This window comes from Falco biarmicus, chromosome 5, assembly GCF_023638135.1.
Source record: "Falco biarmicus isolate bFalBia1 chromosome 5, bFalBia1.pri, whole genome shotgun sequence".
Taxonomy (NCBI): domain Eukaryota; kingdom Metazoa; phylum Chordata; class Aves; order Falconiformes; family Falconidae; genus Falco; species Falco biarmicus.
In genome coordinates this window covers 28,422,479-28,443,701 of record NC_079292.1, presented here as the reverse complement: position 1 = coordinate 28,443,701, position 21,223 = coordinate 28,422,479, and the positions used below count along the sequence as shown (strand labels likewise).

Below are 21,223 nucleotides of genomic sequence, written 5' to 3'. Positions count from 1 at the left end.
GGCAGGACTCAGGATGCCATTCAGTGGTCTGAAAGGCGAGATGCCTCACTTGCAAAGCTGGAACTTACTTCTCAACACAGCCTGTAACTGGAGGGAAAATGTTAAGATTAAACATCTAAGAAAGACAGCAGCCCGCTTCTTGGACTCTTATGAATAGCACTTTTCCACCGCTTCAGGATGGCTTCCCCCATGTTCAAAGGCTGCTGTGCACCTTGGGAAGTGGTGTTTTCTGCATCTCTACTCCACGTGCTGTGGTCCTGCTTTAATTATTGTCCTGCCACCAACAGCTCCTCTCTCACTACAGCCTTCTTTGCCTGTTGCTCATTGTATTACCTTCACTCCCATCCTTCACCCTGCTCCTCGTCACTCTACTTGTGACACTAAAATGTCTTTGGATGCTTTTGCATCTCCCTCCCTCCCCCCCCCCCCCCCCCCCTCTTCTTGTTTCATGTTCTGCCACACTGCTTCTGGGAAGAACTTGCAGGCACATAAACCCAAACCCTGCAGCTTGGCATCTACAGTGGGTTAAGCCAGACAGGCTGCGTGGTACCTTGCTGGAGGTCCAGGGGCTCAATGACACCAAGACTGCGGTGCAGGCAGCTGAGGCACATTCACCAGGGCTCAGGTGCAGAGCATGCAGAGCACACAGATGTGGAGACACACATCTACTTGGACAGGAACCTGCACGGCCTGGAATGCATGCCACTGTGTGTCCATTATGCTCTGAGGGAGGCAACCACAGCTGTTGTCTATCTATGTCCACACACGTAGACCAGCCACTGGCTCATATTTGTGTTCTCTTAGTATTAACCTAAATGAAGACTTCACCTTTTCCAGATATCCTCCAAAAGCACTGAAGAAAGGCAGTTCCCTGGGGCCATTTGATCTGGCCAGTCTAAAGCTCACTGTTGATGCTTCCCTCCAGGGACAAAGAAGGAGCCCAGAGATGCCTCTGCAAGTGCCTAAGACTGCACAGGACAAATCCAGGCTGGCCTGTCCTAAAATATGCGCGAGGTCGCTCCAGATGGAGGAAAGCTGGTATTAGCCGCGAAGCCAAGCAGATGGCTTTCTCACCTTACTTCCTCAGGGATGAACCAAATACATCAAAATACAACCCTCACTGCCCAGCCAAACAAAAAAAAAACTACCCCAGAGACAGATACGATTTATTGTTACTTTAATAACAACGTGGCTTACAATTGTTTCAAGTAAAAAGGGGATTTATTTAATTTTGAATAAAAATTAAAATATAACTCTGAATATAGATTTTCACTTATTTACATGAAAACATATATACAGAATAGAATCTTACAGCAAACTAACAACATGCCCTTTGCCCTGTGAACTTTAAAAAGTAAAAACACCAGCATTGATTTATATGTATATATATACACATACATGTACACACACACATATATACACATATATATATATATACACACACACACACACATATATTGTTGTAACACACCAAAGGGATTATATACATAAAGTTTGAATCAAATCTCTGGTACAAACTGGAATGCAAAACAATTCAAAGGTTTCCAACGTGCATCACCACGAATGGACCGTAACTGCTGGTTTTGAAGCTAATTTCTGTTGTTCCATAAGAGACAGCAGGGTTTTAATTTTTTACCTCGTCCTACCATGGTACATGAGAAGACTCAAGTCCCTTCAAAGCCTGCACTTGGGACTGTCATCTCTGGCGGACCGTACTGCAGCAAATGCCCGGCTGTACGTGACATCCCTGCCTGCATACATGGAAGTGTCACAATACTGTTCCCCGGATGTTTTCTATCAAGCAGGTCCCTGAAGGTGAAGGCTGCTGGAATGACTTCACATCATCATATCCTGACCTTGTCTGGCAGAACAGGGACTGGGAAATTTAATGTGTAAGTTTATAAGCAGATGCAACATCCATAATCTCTGGTGAGACTGGAGCAGCAACAAGCAGGTGGAGTGACTCGGGAAAGATCATTTCCAACCTGTCACATGGTAATACAGAGCAGAGTGCTTTTTAGACTCACAACCTGAACCCAGGGCAATGTCACCTTTTCCTGTGGGGGAGTTTTAGCTTCTGACTGAGGTCTGAGAGGTGCAAGAGGAGGTTCTTCAGGCCTTAAACCCAGAAGACACAAAGAAGCTGGGCAGAAGGAAGAAAGACTGATTTTGCCTACTCTCCAGCCAAAGTGCCTGGAGCCACCTTAGCCAAATCTCTTTATCTCCACTGGGAAAACAAAATACGAACGTTTCAGCATTTTAGCTGAATAGTGGGTGTATTGCCAACTTCTTTACTTCCTCTCACCTGGCCCCTGCTGGGACTCAAAGCATCTTTGCTTTGAAAAAGGTCTCAGAGAAGCCTTCAGGAATGATGCTTATGGACCATGGCTATGCTCCTCTGCTGTGAGAGGTCCCCCTCCACGAAGACTCTCTCAAGCCCAGAACTCCAACCTCTATCCTTCTCTGAAACCCAACCCCCCAGACACACATCCTTGGTGGTCATCAAGACCAGGAACATCTGTGGGTAGGTAGCCACATGGTAACTGACCTGCTGCATAAGGCTGCTTGGGCTACGAGACCTATCCAGCAATATTGTCACTGGAAACATCTGTCCTGCCACAGTGAGCTGTGGGGAACACCTGCCCTTCAGGCTGCACAGATGACTCCTTCAACAAGGTGTTGAAGCAAGGTCTCCTTGTCTCACCCGACCTAACTGCTTGTCAACAGAACACCCCCATGCTCATCTATAGTGTGATGATGGATAAAGACATGTTCTGCTGGTACGTGGTGCCATGGGCCATTACAGATGCTGGAGTTTTAAATCATGAACATGAGACCTTTCTCAAAGAATTAATATAAAAGACTAGAACAAGAGAAAAAACGTGAGTATTTAGAACTATGACCTATGTTGGTTTTGTGTGCATTTCACATGTCTTCTGCAAGAGAATTCCAGTACGTCGCACCAAACTATTGCAAAACCACTCTTCTGCAGGACAGCTGACATTTAAAGGACTAGCGGGCTGTAAAGCTCATCTTTTGATGACTGTCACATATTCTAAATTCAGTCATTAAGATCATTCGTACTTCTTGCTGGAGTATTGTACCAAAGAATAAATGAGAATATTAAATGCTTCTGCTCCTTTACTGGGAGTTCATGAGCACCTTAGGACACGAGCCCTCTCTTGTTAAGTCTAGCAGATTTCAGTTGGATTTCTGCCTGCCAGAAGAAGGAGGGGTTTACATTTTATGTTAACTAACTGCACACTTTTTGACTTCTAAGTGAAAAAATTTGGTGAAGACTTTGTCCCACAGCCCACACATCTGCGAGGGCCCTTCCACTAACCTCAGTTACTTCTGGATCAAATCCTGAGTAACAGATATCCTTAGTTCTGCATCAGCTGATGTGATGAAGAGTATTACTGAGGGGAAAATACACATGCACGCACATTTTGAAACAGTTTTAAAATAATTATACTGTATAAAACTTCTCCAAAACTCACATGACTGGGGAGAGGGGATATTTGTTGAGTGTATCTGAGTTCAAAAATCTACAGCCACAAGAAAAAAATAAAATCCTAAGCTTAAGACACTGCAAAATACAGAAAATACTTCCTGGAGGAGGGAATCAGCTTTGTAATCCCCACCAATGGAAAATACAGCGTTACATAGCACCAAAACAGAGCCCTTAAGACTATATTTATCCACATGTAATAAAGCTGGTTTTAATGGTGCTCAGTTGCAGCATGTTCTTCTCTTTTGGCACTTGAATTTGTAAATGGGAGGAACAGTCCGAGTTCATCATTTTCTAGACACACTGCACCAGAAAAGCAAAAAGTATTTGAAGTGCCCTGATGGTACCGAGCTTCTAAAACACTGAGATGGCACTGAAGCTCTGCCAAACTCAATGCTGTGCCCTGAAAAGACAAAAGCAGGCTTTCCAGGTGACCACATGTTGATCATGGCAGCACAACAGTGTCTGATTTGCCTTCATAGAGCTGAGATGGTGTTTGCTCCACACCACATGACTGGGGACTGCAAAAGGTTGAAGGACAAGCCAAGGAATTGTGACTTTCCAGTTTAAGGCAAATTAGCTGTTTACCCAGACTGAAATATTAATGGGGTTTAGGTGTCTAACCTTCTGAGAAACTTTGCAAATCCTAGCAAACATTCAAATACCTCTGACAATGGGGGTCAGGCCATCTCAGCCAGGACATGCACCTGCTGGATGCTGCAGTAATTGTATAACCATTTGCACTGATTTCAGTGGTTACTGAGGGCACATAGCATTTCTAGGAGGTTTTCTGCACCCTACAGAACAAAACTATCAAGGGCTATTGCATATGGTTAACACAGCGTAGCTGAAGACCCTGAAATCCTCAGAGCTGAGAGGCCATAACACCTCCGAGAGGTAGAAAAAGCCAGGGTTTGGTCATCCTGGCACTGAGAAAAAAAAAGGGAGTGTGGATGGGAGCTGTGTTTTCGAGCTGGAAAGGGAAGAAGATGAGCTCTGAAACTAAAGAGAGCATTCTTCTTCAAGGTGGGAGAGAAGCATCCATGACAGCAGGAGGAAGGCAGGACAACCAGACAGGGAACCATGGACATTCCCTTAAGTTAATGCTTTAATTCAATTTCAGAGACTGGTGCTTTGGGCCTGCAGACTGGGAATTGTCTAATTCTGTCAAGGGAAGTGCTAAGGAGGTTGGGAAATGGCAGGGACCTGCCCGTGGATCTGTTCAGTCTGACCGAGTGCAAGCTCAAAAGAAGCCAGTGAAGATGAAGATAAGCATGTACCACACTCTTCAACCCCCTACTTTTGCTCCAGGAATGCCCGTCCCTGGTCCTGCCTGAAGAGTAGCTAGTAACAGTTGCCTGCACACCCTTCTTGTGGGACAAAAATGGTCCATGGGAATGATGTGCTGCATCCAACAGCCCAAAAGCAACAACAGCAGGGTTGCTCCTCAGCCCTTGATAATGGCCCTGGATAAACATGAGTTCAGAACTTCACAGTGGTGGCCTTTTGTAGCTAACACAATAAATTTCAGGCCTGAACGCCACATTCAGAACAGGGAAGGAGAAGATGTGGCTTCTCCAGTGTCATCGGTGTATCAGTGAAGTTGCACCAGCTCTGAATTTAACTAAGAACAAGAGCTAGACCAAAAAAGGAAAATAAAACATTCCAGTGGCTTATACTTCTATGCTGCAAAATAAAGTGATATTTTACCAAGATTTGGTTTCCAATTTGAAGTACTTCCTTTGAAGTACATTACTCTAGAGCCTCGTTAATGTTCCAGAACTGAAATGAAGTCCAGGCAAAAGTAATTCCTTCTGATCTCTGCTAAAGCTGCAAGTGACAATCTGAGCATACTCTCCAGTTAAACTACACACTGTCCATTTTCTGCTTTCTCAAGAAATTGTCTAAGAAGTTCAGCTCCAGCTTTTCTGGAAGACAATCACTGCAGCAGACAACAGTAGCCCAATCCCCTAGTTCTTCCCAACCTGAAGACTTAAAGAAATAATAAAGCATTTTCCACCCAAGGCAGTTCTAGGATAGAGATTTCAGGTTATCATCTTCTCCGAAAGGACACAGAACAATAAATGAGACAACAATGAAGAACAGTAATTTGAAAGATGAATGGTGAGGAGAGAGAAACCTGAGGAAATAAAAAGAGCCGGTGCAAGATAAAATGAAAATGTTTTTTTTTTGTTTAATAGGCGAGTTTTAAATACGGTTAAACTTCCCTGAACAGTCAGTAAAGACTCCCGTGACTTGGACTCAATGCTTCACCCGTCACCTGCTTGGCCAGCATCAGAGCGGGTGGCTCTCAGAGTCTGTGGCTGTCTGCTCCCCGACCGTGCCTCCAGGAGTTAGCTGCCATACGATTATCTACAGTAACAAGGCTGATGGAGAAAACAATGACATTTTTGCAACACGTCCCAGGAAGCATTAAACGTCTGACATATCCCAGTGGCCAGAAATTCCAAAAATGTCAGAGCAGAAAAGGATGCTCAGAAGAAGGTGGATGCAGTAAGTAAAGGATCGGTGCAGGGATGCTGTTTAGCAAACAGACATTCTGCTTCCCTTCCTTGAAATGTCCTCATATGCCAGTTCTCCTGACAGTAGTCTTTTGGAAACTGTCTCCTGCTAGAAGATGTTTACCAGCCGTCAGAGAGACTGGGCTGGAGGAAGGAAAAGCTGGGAGAAGCACCCTCCGTGTTTTTCTCAGCTGTGCTCTCATTCTGCTGGGCACAATCCTTCTGTCTTCAGAGACGAAACAAGGAGCAATGTTTTTAGAGGACCCTACGGGAGATCCAAAGCAGTTATCAAAGCAGTTGCATGGACACAGTCCACTGCTACCATCAGCACGAAATTCAGTCTAAAACCCAGTTTCTGAATGTCTGCACCACTACAGAACCCTGTTCCTGGATTTCTGAGAAACAAAAGAAAATTACTTGATGCAGAGGTGACTGCTCTTCCCTTCAGTTGATGAGAAGTTGAACAAGATCTTCAGTACGAACAGCTGAACACAGATCCAGTCCTACCGATCTCCTATGTAAGAAAAGTTCTAATGAAGTCTCAGGAGCTGGCAGGATCTGGCCCAGCCTGCAGTGCCCGAACCCACCACACTCCTCAGTGGCAAATGAGGAAACTCACTGAAAGACAGACTAGAAACTCCTCAGCAATGCATGGCAAACAGAGTCAATACTTCTTGCCTAACACATGCTCTAGGGCAGATTCACATATAGTCCCAAATATTTATTTCTGAGGCTTTCCCCCACTAATCCAAAGAATTTAAGGAAACTGATGAAGGAGAAAGCAGCAGCTATAGCCTGGTATTGGTCAATAGGTTCTTCTGAGCTCATGGTGGTCAGCACGATTATCTGATCCAAGTTTTCTGTCCCCATATGGTATGTGCTTGAGGTGGGGGTTTTCTGGCCACTAACACTGGCCTCAGATTTAGGGCTAGAAATTACATTTCTTTTTGAAGAGGTCTTCACTGAGTAGGCTTTGGCATCGCAGCATGGTAACAGAGCTGTGTGCAATTTCTAGGCTGAGCTCCCTGAGGCCAGGGAACAGGGGTCTGTTCATGGTTTGAGAACAAAAGTCTGCCAAAGTCAATGGCTTCCTATGAAATCAGGCTAAAGCTCAGCACAACCCACTTGATTCACCTTCTGAAGGATGGATTCACTTGCACCTTAAAGTCAGAGCAAAATTCAGACACGGTCTGGTCCCAGTTTGGATCTTGCTTTTGGGATAATTTTACATCCCTGCAATGCCTCCAACCTTGCTGAGTTACAGCAAATTCAGGCTCAACATTGGGGGCTTTATGTAGACTGCATTGGGCCAGATCCTCAGCTGGTCTAAAGCACCATGGCGTAAACAGCCTGTAAAGATTGATGCTTTTTATTCCCACCTAGCAACCAGCTTCATGAAGGTACAAATGAAACCAGCATTCACTCAACAGTCTCATCATTAAATCTGAATAGTCTTTTTTTTTTTTTTCCCCCCACCCTGTGGGGCTCCAAGTTGGGTCTTTCAAGTGACTTGGATTTAAGAGGATGGGCTTGACTATGTATGCTTTCATGCATGTTTCTGAACATGAATGCAGCACTGTTCAGATCCCATCACAGACACATTTAGCTTATTGTGCACAGCCAGCACAGCTCAGGACACATTACCGCGCACTTGGTCTTGTTGCACCCCTGTCAGTTCACTGCAGCTTTGTCTGATACCGTAGAGACTGTGGGATGAGTCCTGTTCATAAATTACTCAGGAATAACAGTCTATAACTGATATAACACTTTTTCCTTTTGTACGATTGGAGAGGCGGGAGAAAAAAAAAGCCCAATGATCACTAAGATCAGATTTGCAGTAAACCCCAGGTGATGCTACAAATGGTCGCTTACATTTCAATATGAAGGAAGTGTGTCAGACTTGGATAAAAGAAATGTTCACATCCAGAAATTGGCCTAGAAAAAACATCATCATCATCTGGAAATGTCTGACCCTTCTCCTTGGGAATGTGTCTGCCATCGGTAGCTTTGTTTTAATGAATGACAAACCATCTGATCCATGTTGGCCTTGCACCACTGTGTAACGGCTTGGCGAGGCTCAGCAGGAGAGGTGCCAGCAGTCTTTTGATGTGCTTTACAAGTACAGAAAAATCAGTTCAATTTGTTACTAGTTTTCTGGTGTGGGGGTCGCTTTTTTTTTTTTCTTCCCTATAGATTAACTTCCAGTGCTTCCAATTCCATGTGTTCTTGGAAAAGAGAAGGGATTGCGGAAAAAAAACCTTGAACAAGTTGAAATGTTAAAAAAGAGAAGGAACAAGAAGGAGAACAGAAAGAAATCGAGAAGTGCAGTCAGTTGGCATATTGTGCATAGAAAGCAACTTTTACTCGCTCAATCTGGTGACACAGTTTGATGGCTGGCCCAAGCTTCAGCTCCATGCACTCCTGCACCGTGGGCAGTGTCAGTAACAGAAGGGCTTGGCCGTCGATGTCCTGGGGAAGAAAAAAGACAGGGAAAATGGTTTCGTTTGTGGACCCTGGAGGGCAGAAAGCATAACGAGATCTGGAGAAGTAAGAAGGGAATTTTGTCCCCAGAATTAAAGGCAGTTTTGTCCTCTGGCCTTTCTCCCGCTTTGATGCTGCTCATCTCCTTTCTCTGAGATACATCTTGCTTTTTCAGAAGTTGTCTAGTTTGTCTTCACAGGCTTGTCCCCAGTTCAGGAAAATCCTCCCAGCTACTGAAATGCAGGATCACCTTCTACAGAAACTCTGCAGGGTCCACAGAGATCTGATTAGGCCTATTTTACAACTAAGGAACTGAAACAAGGGGGAGGCTGCAGAGAGCACACCAGGAGACACAGGAGGGACCTGAGTGGAGAAACTGATGCTGGTCCCACTGCCAAATCAGACCCTTCCCCCGCCTTTTTTGGCCCATGATCTTCTCAGCACAGTTTTATGTCTGCCTCGCTCCATGCTGTGTCCCCTGGTCCACCCAGAGCCTTGCTCTGCTTCAGCTGCTGAACAACCAAGACAGGGGGCCAGGACCACCCAGAACCCTTGCAATCTGTGTGTCCCAGAATCACAGAATGCTGTAGGCTGGAAGGGACTTCTGGAGGTCACGTCCTTACCTCAGGCATATCTATGCACCAAACTCCATGAACTAACATCCCAGACAAAAGCCATTTTATTAGGGATTTCTGTTGGCTTTATGACCCTCTTCTTAATTAAGAGCTCAAGTCCTCTACATTCTTGAGTAGACTGAGAAGCAGACAAGCTGACTACAAAACTGCTTTTTACACCTTAGGGGAGGATCAGAGTCAAAGTGCAGAAAAAGCACTGTAACTCACAGGCAACATCAACTCCCCAGGACAGCCCTGATTAGACAGCAGTAAATGCAAGGAGGATTTGGACACCTTAAGCACTGCTTTGATCAGGACTGTCCATGACTCAGGTTCCTCTTCCACTGAAGCTTGACAGCATGGCCCACTGCACCAGAGCTTCCTTGCAAATCACAAGGAAAAGCTCCAGTCACCTGTGTTTGATTAAAGCCCCCATAACACTCTTTGGCAAAGGAGAAACACCAAATCATTCTAAATATGATTTCTTAGCACTGCCCTTTACTTTCAGCAGCGTTAGCCAAGGAATGGCTGTTTCTGTATAATTTTTACACGATCACACAAACTTGAAATAAAGAGCATTGCCTTCCGCTCCTGCAAACCTATCTGTATAATGAGAAGATGCTTGGCATCTCCTAAAATTAGATCATCCAAGGGAATGACTGCCACATCTTCACTGGATGCAGATGGGAAGTAGGTGTTTACATACTCAAAGCACCTAGGTGTTAGTGACAAATTCAAGGAGCCAGTTTTGGGTTCAAGCAGCAGTTTTCTGCTTCCCAGGCCAATATCGTACAACAGGGTGGAACACATGTGGCCAGGAGAGACAGCTTGCTATGGACCAGATAATGACTACCTGTTTTTATGCCAAGGTGCTTACCTATGTGATGCCAGGATGGCGTTGTGGACCTTGTCATGAGCAAGAAAGGTCTAAACCTTCTGCCTTTCGCAAGGACTATGGCTATAGGGTTTGTGGTCTCTCCGAGGATCTGGCAAGGCTCTGACAAGTTTCTAAGGGTTTCCATGCCTTGCCAAAATTTGTGCTATAGCTTGTCCTGAAGGGATCTAAAGTCTGGTTGTAATCTCTTTGTCAAAGCCCCAGGCCCAGATAGTGAGGTGGTATGCGCTGCTCTTACTTTGTGATGTGAATAGGCACGACAGACACAAAGAGATGAGTTACATGAAGGCTTCTACCTGCTCCTGAAATATTTTGGCAAGAGGTGCACAGTCAGTCAGTTTAATAAACCTCACGACATCAGTCACGGTCCACTCCAACGGGTTACTGTCCAGGATGAGTTTCTCTTCCTCTTCTTGCTTAACTTCCTAAAAAAACCACAAACAAACCCAAAAGTTCTTATAAAGAAAACTACCTTGTGTGGAGAACCAGGGCACAGGTGCCCTCCCCAGATGAGGAAGGCTTGGCACTGAAGGTCAATTTAGGAAGAATACTGCAATTAATTGGGAGTGAAAGCCTATGGACATACTCACTTCCTTGACCTGCGGGCACTTCTCCACCTCACCGCAGGAGTGGGGCTGCGGTCTCCGGCTCCGTCGGGCTCTCTCCATGGGAGGAGGTCTGTCCAACTCAGTGCTGCTCCGCAAGGTGACCGCTCGCCGGGGCCTGGCAGAGGGGACCTCAGCGGAGGAGGTATCCGTCTGGTCATCCCGGAGCTCTGAGCTGGTTTCCTCGCTTCCCGTCTCATCCTCTATCGCGTCTGGCTCGTCATCCTCACTCTCCTGCACAAGGACCATCAGAGAAACAGCGTCCAGGCTCAGAGATTAATACAGCAGCAAATCAAAAGGCACTGGGTCAAACTGCATGCCCGTGCCCATGCCAGTCTGGGGTAACATTTTATTTTAACCAAATTACCTTGTTTTCATTACAGTGCTAAAGTAGGTTAGCCCTCAATTTAGATTTGTTATGAAATGTAAGAGAAAAAAATACACGATGGACAAATCCTTTTTCTGTTTCTAACAAAAGGTCAATGGCAATAAGTCATCTGGCATGAAACGTTCCTCTGCTGGGCTGGCATCTCAAACTTCATGGCACTGCAGGTGTGCATGAAAAGGGGAAATGGAAAGTACTAAAAGGATAAAATGAAACTCAGGTTGCCTGAGATGAAATAAAATCAGAAACGGGCTTGAATTTAAACCTTCACCTTGCTTCAAATTGTCGTGCATGCCGCTGGTATTGCAAGAAAGGAAATTTTTTTAAAAAAACATCTAAATATACAAGTGCATATTTGTACTTGATTTCTTAGCTAGTGTTTCTGTAAAACCCAGGACAGAGGATTTTGCCCAGATCTCCCTGCCTTCAGCTCAACAACTAACTGCTGAAGGTGAAGCACAAATTTCCATTTAAAGGATATTGAACCAGATTCCTGTTATTTCCACCACACAGAGCTTGCAAGCACACACCAACTGATGGAAACTATGTATTTTGTACTTTATACATATGGAAGTTGCCCAAATGGCTTCAACAGCCTAGCTCTGTTCAAAGCATGAGCATACATCCAAGCCATATGCTCAGGCCGTAAGTGAAATAACAATTTTAGACAAAGTTAGTTATATTAGCTGAAAGGTTAAAACTTGACTAATGTTTGGTTTAGGCTTAACATGAGTTTAAATTCCTTTGAAGCAGGTATAATCTAAGGAAATGAAGCAGATATACACCTAAATGAGGACCAAGTCGTGAAGGTACAAGCAATTAACTGAAAGCTGACTAAAATATCCCCCTCCAGCTGAAGCAGAGGGAATTTAAGTAAATCAGCTTTACTTCACATTGCACATAGCACCAGTCGCTGGCACTCAGCTGAGAAGGGCAACCGCACAGGAACTTTGTCATTATTATCATGGAAAAATCACCCAGGAACAGTCCACGTAGAACTAAGTCTGCTCCAGCCTGTATTTGGTCACGAATCACTGCTAAAGCTGGGACCCTGTCATATCGCACAGCATAGTGGAAAGACTGAGGCCTCAAATACCATTTATTTGGGACACAAACCATCTGCTTGTATTCTAAAGCTTCTAGAACGTCTACTGCTTCATGCTGTGAGCCAAAACCATCATGAATGGTTGATGAAAAAATAAAAGCCCTTGAAACCACAATGGCCCATGAGTCCATATTATTAATTGTAGTATTTAAGAGAACTTAGACATGGACCGCAGACCTCCTTCACTCTGCTAGGTGCTGTGCAAAGCATCTAACAGGCTCACCCACCTGCCTACAGGCTTACAAGGAAGCAAACAAAGATATAGTATTAGACAGAATGTTAGCTAGTGAGCATTATGAAGGTGGGAGCAAAACCGCTACTTCCTGACTCCAGAATGGATGACGCTGAAAGTCCTCAAAGTGTTCCTAAAAAAACAGTCCAATCTGAGAACAAGAGAGTAGCAAGGAGGGATTCAAAATGGAAAACTGAAATGTTGAGGTTTGCTGAGAAGCCTCCCAAAAGGAAGATGCAATGGGGGGACACAAAGGTACCAACGGGTTTTTGCTGATTTATCCCGGTGCAACACATACCTCTGCAGAGCCCGCAGCATTCAAATCGACAGCTGACGATCTCCTTTTTTTCTGCACAAAGATGGATTTCCGCCTCTTTCTGCGTCTGGCTGGCTTGACATGTCCACTTTTCAGGTTGTTATTTTCCCCAATTGGTGGCTTAATGATTTTTTTCCTCTTCCCATAATAATACGCTGGAGAAATACCCATTAAAAACTGTAACCACCGAGAGAAGGAAACTTTGGCTTGCTTCTTGCTACTAATTCAGTACTGCCCTCTAGATGCACTTTTATGAGGAACTTCAAAAATACATTGATTTGGGACAAATGTCCAGTAAATACAAGATGTCATCTTGGACTAGTGCAGAGTGTTACAGTTCTTATGTATACGGATTTATTGATGATGAGTGAGGAGTTCAGAATTTAACAATATGTACTTAGGCAAAGCTTCCACTAAGCCAAGCAGTGATTTGGAGGGAGAGAGACCAACATGTGTCAGATTTGATCCAATGCACTTCTGCATGAGTTAACAGTCTTAGATACACTTTCAGTTGCTACTGGTTTCAGCAGAGAGTGAAGAGGGCCAGCTATCCTGAATTATGCATGTTTGTTCAGTGCACAAAGGAACAAGTTTTTATCACCTTCAACTATTTCATGGCCCAAGTTGAAACTAAGGATGTGAGAGTCCTCTGACCTTAAATGAGGTGCTTGTGTTAGATGCCTTTTGAGGTGCTCTACAGCATCCCCTGGGGCTGACAGATACTCTGCTCTTCACCAGCTAGGGTAACTAAATGACACTTGGCGCACATGTCGAAGTTTGTAACTGAGCTGAACCTTCCGTCAAATCAATGGAGATGTGAGGAACAATTCATCCAGCCACATACAACCACCAACTCTGAGATGAGACAATCTCAACTGGAGCTGTTCTAGCTGTACTCCTCCAGCTCTCCATTTGCTACCAGTGGGAGCTGGGAGTCTAGATCAGGTGTAGACTTCTAGAGAAACCCATATTCAGTGATCTCAGTATCTCCCTGAGCCCATTTCACATTCTACTCTTGCACCAAACAGAAGCTAATAATTGGTTTAAATCAGTAATTCTGGGGTTTTTGCAACCTTTGTGGACGAAGGACAGCACTCACCTCCATTTTCCTGACCCGTTTAAGAGCCAATAATATCACTAACATTGATAATAAAAAGCACTGAACACATGCCTAACTTCAGCCTTCCTGAGCAGACAGAGCCAATGCTCCCAAACTCCTTCCAACACCTCTGCATTGTGTTACTGGCCTGAGCCGATGCAGACGCCAGAAAATCTTCACTTAGTAGGAGAGGATTCATCTCACCCAACGAAGCTGTCCCAGATGTAGCAGCTTAAATCTCAGCTAGCCATTACAGGTTCCTTTTATGTGCTCCTTATATTAACTTTGCATTTGAAAAAAAGTCAAGACTTCCAAAAAGTTATGACTTTTGAACAGATATATGAAGATGGAGTGAGAGGGACAGTTTTCTGGAGATGCCTATTTCTCCATACAGAATACTAAGGGAGCCTGTGGTGGCCTGGTCAGGATTAACTAACTGGTCTTAGATGAGAGGAATCCTACTCACTATTAATGTATTACACAACTCCTGCTATTCATCACTAGCTCATGCACAGTTCCCCACTGCTCTGATGCCCAGCAACAAGAAGCACTTTGGCCAATACTCACTGTACTTGGTTTTAGTATGAATGGAGCAGTTTTCTGGGCAGACTTCAGCCACCAGCACAGGACTGAACAAGTTGGGGCAGCACTCCAACTTTGCACAGACTCTTCTGCAGAAATCCGCTACCTGATCCGACGTCCGCACAATCTTAACAGTCGCCCTGTATGTCTTCCCTCTGTATCTAGAAAAAAGCACAAGACCCCATGTCACCAATCAAGCCATGTTCCCTGATGCTACAGACCAGATGTTCCTCTGTTAGGAAAATACTTTCCCTAATGACTTTTGGAAAGGTGTCTCTCTTGGGAAGGCACACAGAATCAGTCTACTTGTGTTAGTGGCTCCACTTCAGATAGACTTGAGGAAGGAAAGGCAAGGTGAAATGAATCAGAGGTGTGAGCATGATTCAGAAAGGAATGCATGTGCAGACTGGTGGTATCTGTAGATATGGCAAGAGATGGAAAAAAAAGATCACAGTAGGCTCGGGGAGGATACTACACAGGAGAGCAAGCCCATACTATGAAATGATGCAAAGCTTGGGGGAGAGGGATGTAGTCTCCATATATTGACCTGTGATGAGAAGCTTACATGTCTTGCAGAGCTTCTGGTCACCACCCTGTGTTTGGGCTGCACTGGAGACTGTCTCAATATATACACATACACATATACAATACATACACATATACAAGGTCTTCTCCCTTGCCATCTTTCTCGAGGCAGCTCTCATATACGTTCTAGCACACAACAAGCCTACGGTTTCATTGTGCCAGCTGCAGTTACTGGAATAAGCACACTGTGTAGAAATATCTGAGTGAAACTGTCCTGTCTCCATACGGGGACTAGATGACTTCACTGCTATGAGATGTGGGCAACACAGAACCTGAAGAACTAATCAGGAGTCTCCCGAGTTGTTTGATGCGGATGTACCAACAGGCCCTAAAAACCAATCCCTACAGAGAATGCTCAGAGCAAAAATCCCCAATGAAAGGTTTGTCTTAAATTTGTTATCCATGTGCCACTAAAACATTTATTTCAGTGTTTTATATGAACTGTTTCTGAGCGATAAATGGCTAAGAAAGATCCCTGCTGTAACGCGTTGTAGATGTGAACTCTGAAAAACCAATTATCCCCACAATTTATTAAACAGCAGCACCACACTATTGTAAACAGTGAGATAAGGTTTTTAAAACACCTCTTACGTATCCTGAGGAATGCAATGCAAGAGACAATCATGCGAGCGCCTGGTGCTAAGCCATTATAAATGTGCTTTAGAGGAGAGAAAAGTAACACACACAAAAGAAAAAGAGGAGAGACAGTGAAAGAAAGATTACTGGATGGGAGGCAATGAAAGACACAGATACAGTCATCAGGAAAAATGAGACAAAGCATTTGTGAGAATATTAAGACCCACAGCTCCCCAGCAGGGAATCAGCTGCTGATAGTCAGATACGGAAGAGGAGGAAAAAGGTGAAACAAAGGAGATGTAGCTGGAGAGGTAAACTACACCACATGCACCCGGACCCTACTCCCTCTCTGTAGGTTTGAGTTGTACAAAGCAACGAAGAAACCACCTTTTGCTGCTCTCCCTCCCAAAAACTCTTTCTGGAAACACTGGGATATAAGAAAAGTTTGAACCTGTGGTACACAATGTGTTATAGCAGGGTACCCAAATGAAACTTGGGTCTGAGAACAGCCCAGTCCAACCATCCTTATGCTGTAAAAAACTTGATCCAAACTACCACCTCAACACAGAACTCTTACATAACCTGAATGAGCATTTCTGCAAGGCATCAGGCTCTGATACCCCACCTGGTGCCCAACCAAGGACCCCAAGACGTGAAGACTATCCTGGATTCATTCACCCAAATGAATGAATGAACAAATTACTTAATGAGCCAGCTCTTTATGCCCCGTGACAGACCTGGAGCGATGACATAAGATGGCAAAAGGATCCTTCCAGGTACAGAGCACTGCTACCCTAGCTTCCCTGTGAAACAGCTACACAGGCAGGCTGGCAAAAGAGGGTTTGGCAATACCCAATATCAAAAGAACAAATTCCACAGGCATTTAAATATCTCTACTTATAAACGTTTTATATTTCTTTTCAATGTGTTTGAAAAGACTCCTGCCCTTATTACTTCTCCAGGAGCCATAAAGTTTAACGACAGCCTAGATCACTAGGTCAGTAACTGCAGAATTTCACTGTTACCTTCACTTGAACCCAAACAAGTTTGCTTGGACTAAAGCATCTCTTCCAGAAAGCACCAGCCACCCCTCAAGGGTCTCCACACTGGAAGAATCCTGGCAGTGGGAGCACCTGTACCTGTACCTCATGAGCCCATGTCTCATTTTATGTCTGGATGTGTCTGCATTTAACTTAAATTTATTTGTCCTTGTTCTGACTTTCACCACTAGGACGAAAACACTGCATCTGGTTTTGTTTCCCTGCAAAAGCACTGTAATCAAATTGCCTCTTGATGTTCTTTCTTATAAGCTAAGAAAGCTGCCTGATGGGTATTATTCAAGGATGGCTGACTTCTTCTGACTATGCGCTTCCTATTGTGTTTGGCTGCCCAGAAAGGACCCATTGTACTAAAGTGCCTGGTGAAAGAAAAAGATGAAACCAGGAAAATTAACAACTGACTGATTTCACAGTCTGGTTTGAATGCAACCCACACAGTAATTAACAGAGCGGATGGCAAAATGGAGATCAACATGACTGCAGCAATCAGTCTCAATAACCCAAGGTGTTAGTACTGGCCACAGTATTACTTTTTACATGATTTTTGCCTTGGCAGCACCTCTTTCAACTATAAACCAGGTTCTACTAATATTTTCCATATTCCTCACACACTAAAGATTTTTAACACAAACACCACCAAATGTAATCTGAGCTGTTCCAGGACAGCCATGTGGAAAGAGCGCCTTTGGATACAATCAGAAAACCCTTTTCCATTAGCATCACTCAAAAAATTACCAACTACTAACACTGCTATTGATGTTTTCATAATAGGACTCCCAGCCACTTGTAAGCAGTAGAGTAACCTGCATGCACAGCACAGCAACACTGGAGACTTGGAAAATAGCCGTATCAAGCATAACATTTTCAGTTTTGTTAGAAATCATTGTTCTTTTAAAAAAGGTTTTTCAGCTAAAGCCAAAGAAATCTACCCTTCCTCTTCCCCTTTCTTTGCCCTCACATCCCCAAAACTGGAGAAACCCTTATGGCTGAAATTATTTCCACAAAAAAATATACTTGGGATCTTTGCTGATCCATGAGCAACAACATTAAGCTAATAGCACTTTGCTGGCAGCTTTCTGTTGAAGCTTCCTTTGGTGATAAAACAGATCAGAGGTTCATGAGAACAAAGTGAGTTCTAGGAGCTCCAGTTAGGGACCACTGTGTGATGACACGAAGTCTTGTGCTGAAGATACTTCAAAGAGCAAGAACACTGAGACTACCCACATTTTCAAAAGTCTCATCATAAGGGTTACAGCCCACAGTTCTGACAATCCCTGAGACTAGTTTGAATAACTCAGTGGCTAAAAGCTTCAATTCCCTTTTGGGGGACCAAGAACCCTTACCTATTCTTCTCCAAGAAATTTCCAATCTGTCTTACTAGCTTAAAGTCTCCCAACTATGCGAAGTTACCTTCCTCTAAGCTATTTAATCATCCAGTGGCATTTTACACTCTTGAAGACAGGGTTCAGAAAGGGCCCTGGAGTTGTTCTGGTTGTACAGACATGTCTCATAAAGACTCCTCCTGATCATGGAAACAAAGGGTTTAAGACATTCCACTGGTTTTAATGACTTCTGTCTCCAGTATTCAGCATGGAAGGCCACCCGGTCACACTAATTCACCCTTGCAGTGCCTCAAAAAGTACACACCAGAGCTGACGTGGAAGACAAACCAGATCATATGAGCTGTAGCTTTGTACCGACCTTTGAGGAGCACCGTTAATAACTGGCTGCCACTTGGACTCCGTATCACTGAACCCTTTGGTTCCATTTACCTAATTTGTACTACAATTTATAGTACCTATAAATCATATACCTATATATATAGTACCTATATATAGTACCTAATTTGTTACTATATATAGGGCTACAGCTTGATATATCCTTACTACATGAACCCCTTTGGGTTCAGTTGTCCAGCCAGCTTCCCACTCACCACACACATGTTCAATCCACATCTCCACAGCTTGGCTTTAAGGATGTTACTGGAGACTGTGTCGAAAGCCTTGATAAAATCAACATAACGAACTTCCACTGCTTCTCCCTCAGCCACCAAACCAGTTACCACATCAGGCACAACCTGCCCTTTGCAAATCCATGCTGGTTCTTGCCTGTCAACTGTTAGTCCTGCATGGTCTATAGCTTCCTCATGGAGGAATATATAGCTTCCAGGAGGATTTGCCTAATAACCTTCCCAGGAATGTTAGGCTAACAGCCTGTAATTGCTTGGATTCTCCTTCTTGCCCTTGTTGATGAGGACACTTCCCTGATCATCATCAGCTTTCAAACCTGACAGCAAGTGGTCTTGCAGTGACATTGGCCAGCTCTCTCAAGCACAGTTGACTGCATCTCACCTGGCTCCATGCACTTGTGCACCTCCAGTTTGCTTACAGTGTCTCTAGCTTTCTTCCATTTACTGTGGGTAACGCTTCACTCAAACTAACAGGGACCTGGGAGGCCTGAGAGCAACCCTTGCCAGCAAAGGCTGAGGCAAAGAAGACTTCAAACACCTCAGCATCATCTATTACAAGTGAAAGTCAGCCTTCTAACTAAAGCACCCACAGTGAAAAGACTTTGAAATGCAGCCTCATAAATAAGCAATGATGGCTGCAATGGGGTAAATATTCCTACAGTTCAGCTACTGGATTTGGACAGCTCTCAAAATTTCATTTAATGAAGGAGCCTAGGAATACTCATCTTTCTTGTTTTGATTAACTGGCTTTCATGCAAGACCCAGGAGATAATTCTCTGCGCGTGCTGCAAGTCCTGCAAAAATGAGTAAGTCCAAACAGCCCCACTTACAGCCCTTAGAAATTAAAACCCTTAAAAAGCATAAAGTCCCTCAAGCATTTTATGTAAAACTGGGGAGCCAAATCTAGATGTAGGCACTGAACTTAACGCATCAGAACTATAAGGGTTGAATGCCTACAGCTTCGGCTGGCCCTCATGAGAATTCAGAGGATCAGGCCTGACATTTCTAACTCATCATCACCAATAAATCAGGTTTGACTATTTTCACAGAGAGCCAGCAGCGCTGATGGGAAGCGACTGCCATCACACATTGCAGACACATCTCTTCAGACAATCTAAATTGTTTATCTTCTTTGCAAGGCTAGTGTAATTGATTCTGTGCTGTTCACTCATGACAGCAGAGTAAACTAAATGCAGGTTGCCCTAGGACTCAGATAACGCATTCCTGGCAGTGCACAGTTTGGCATTTGGGCCAGTGGGAAAAGCAGTCTGCTCTTCACCGTCCTCCTCCCTCCCCTTTGCTCTACCCTACTGCAGCCACCACCGCAAACAAACAACAACATTGTCAAGATCCAAGGAGTTGTCAGTTTACATCAGAAGGAAGGCGGTGACACGACATGTCACATTACAGCACAGACGCTCCAGCTGGCTGTAGAGCTGTCATCATTAGCAGCAAGACACCATCGGGAGCTGGCGTAGCTGGAAGTCAGTACAGACAGGCGTTTGCTCGTTACGGGTCTCTGTTTAAGATTCTGGAACGCAACTGACTGTCATACCTGATGTAAGGTGTCATGTGCCGTTTGCACATCCCATGGCATCTGATTTCACGACCATGTTTTCTTTTCTGCTTCTGCACAACCAAATGCAATTAAAACCTTGGTATGCTTCTTGATGAAGCAACTCAAGCAAACCGAGGAAGGAAAAAAGAAGGAAGTCCTAGGGTAGCACAACAGTCTCAGGGCTGTTGTCAACGCTGTGTCACCCACTCTTAAAAGTACTCAAGCTGCACACAGGCAAGCTGGTGTGAGCACCAAGCACTGCTCTGTGAGCAGAGCTCCAGCCCTAGAAGGCAGATAGCTACAGCAACAAGATGCCGTCCCCGGCCATGAGCTCTGTCTCCTCAGGAGCCAGAGGACATTGCCACACTGCATGAGAATACATTGCTATGCTCAGAAGTCACTCCAAACCTTGCTGTCCCAGCTCTGAGCCTGTAATGATCCATTCTGTAGCTTCATAAAGTTGAAAGCTGCTGCTTGACACACTGAAGAGTGGAGGTTGCTGCCTCCTGGGGTAGCCATCATACAGGAACATGTACGCAGGCTGTGACTGGATGGCCAACATAAAATAACAAAGCCTCCTTGCTGGAAAGCAGTGGTAGACTTTTATCTGGCTGGCTATGTATACAGAAGGTATATCCCAGCAGGCTGCCTCTTCTGCTAAATAGATGGGAGGAGGGAACAGACCCAGGAATGAATGGGTAGAAGCATCATGGGGGACAGTAACAGAGATGGAGGTGCTCATTACAGTATGATTAGCACATCAGGTAACAGTGAGGGAAGATGATTATTTGATGTGATACGGATGAGTGACAGCCTCTAGCAGCCCATAACTGAGTTGGTCTTCCTGGTGTAAGCACAACTGGAGTCAGCAGGCTGAAGGGGTTCGCAGTGGATTGGGCTGTAGACATAGCTGACTGTCAAGGACAAGACATCCCTGCGTTTGATGGTCAGTTAAACGTTTTTCAGACTGTCTCCCATCAGAAATAAGGATTGCAGTAGCCTTCAAGAACCAGATACTGCTACTTCTGCACCAGGCGGATCTCGACACTTAAATGAGAAATCCCAACAAAGTCCTATTTTGGATACTGCTAACAGGAAAACTGTCCACAAGCTCAATTCCTTTCAGGATA

At 44.4% G+C, this 21,223-nt stretch overlaps 1 protein-coding gene across 2 annotated transcripts in view; it reads right to left on the bottom strand.

The window, feature by feature from the left end:
- Nucleotides 1-1,163: 1,163 nt before the first annotated feature.
- Nucleotides 1,164-21,223, bottom strand: part of SFMBT2 (Scm like with four mbt domains 2) — a 122,634-nt gene continuing 102,574 nt past the window's right edge. For both annotated transcript variants that reach the window (XM_056340212.1, XM_056340213.1), the window contains 5 exons: nucleotides 14,333-14,508; nucleotides 12,649-12,821; nucleotides 10,614-10,862; nucleotides 10,320-10,448; nucleotides 1,164-8,502 (listed from right to left, as the gene is read on the bottom strand). In XM_056340212.1, the coding sequence (XP_056196187.1) occupies nucleotides 8,362-8,502; nucleotides 10,320-10,448; nucleotides 10,614-10,862; nucleotides 12,649-12,821; nucleotides 14,333-14,508 (868 nt within the window). In that variant the 3' untranslated portion in view covers nucleotides 1,164-8,361. The remainder of the gene's footprint in view (nucleotides 8,503-10,319; nucleotides 10,449-10,613; nucleotides 10,863-12,648; nucleotides 12,822-14,332; nucleotides 14,509-21,223) is intronic.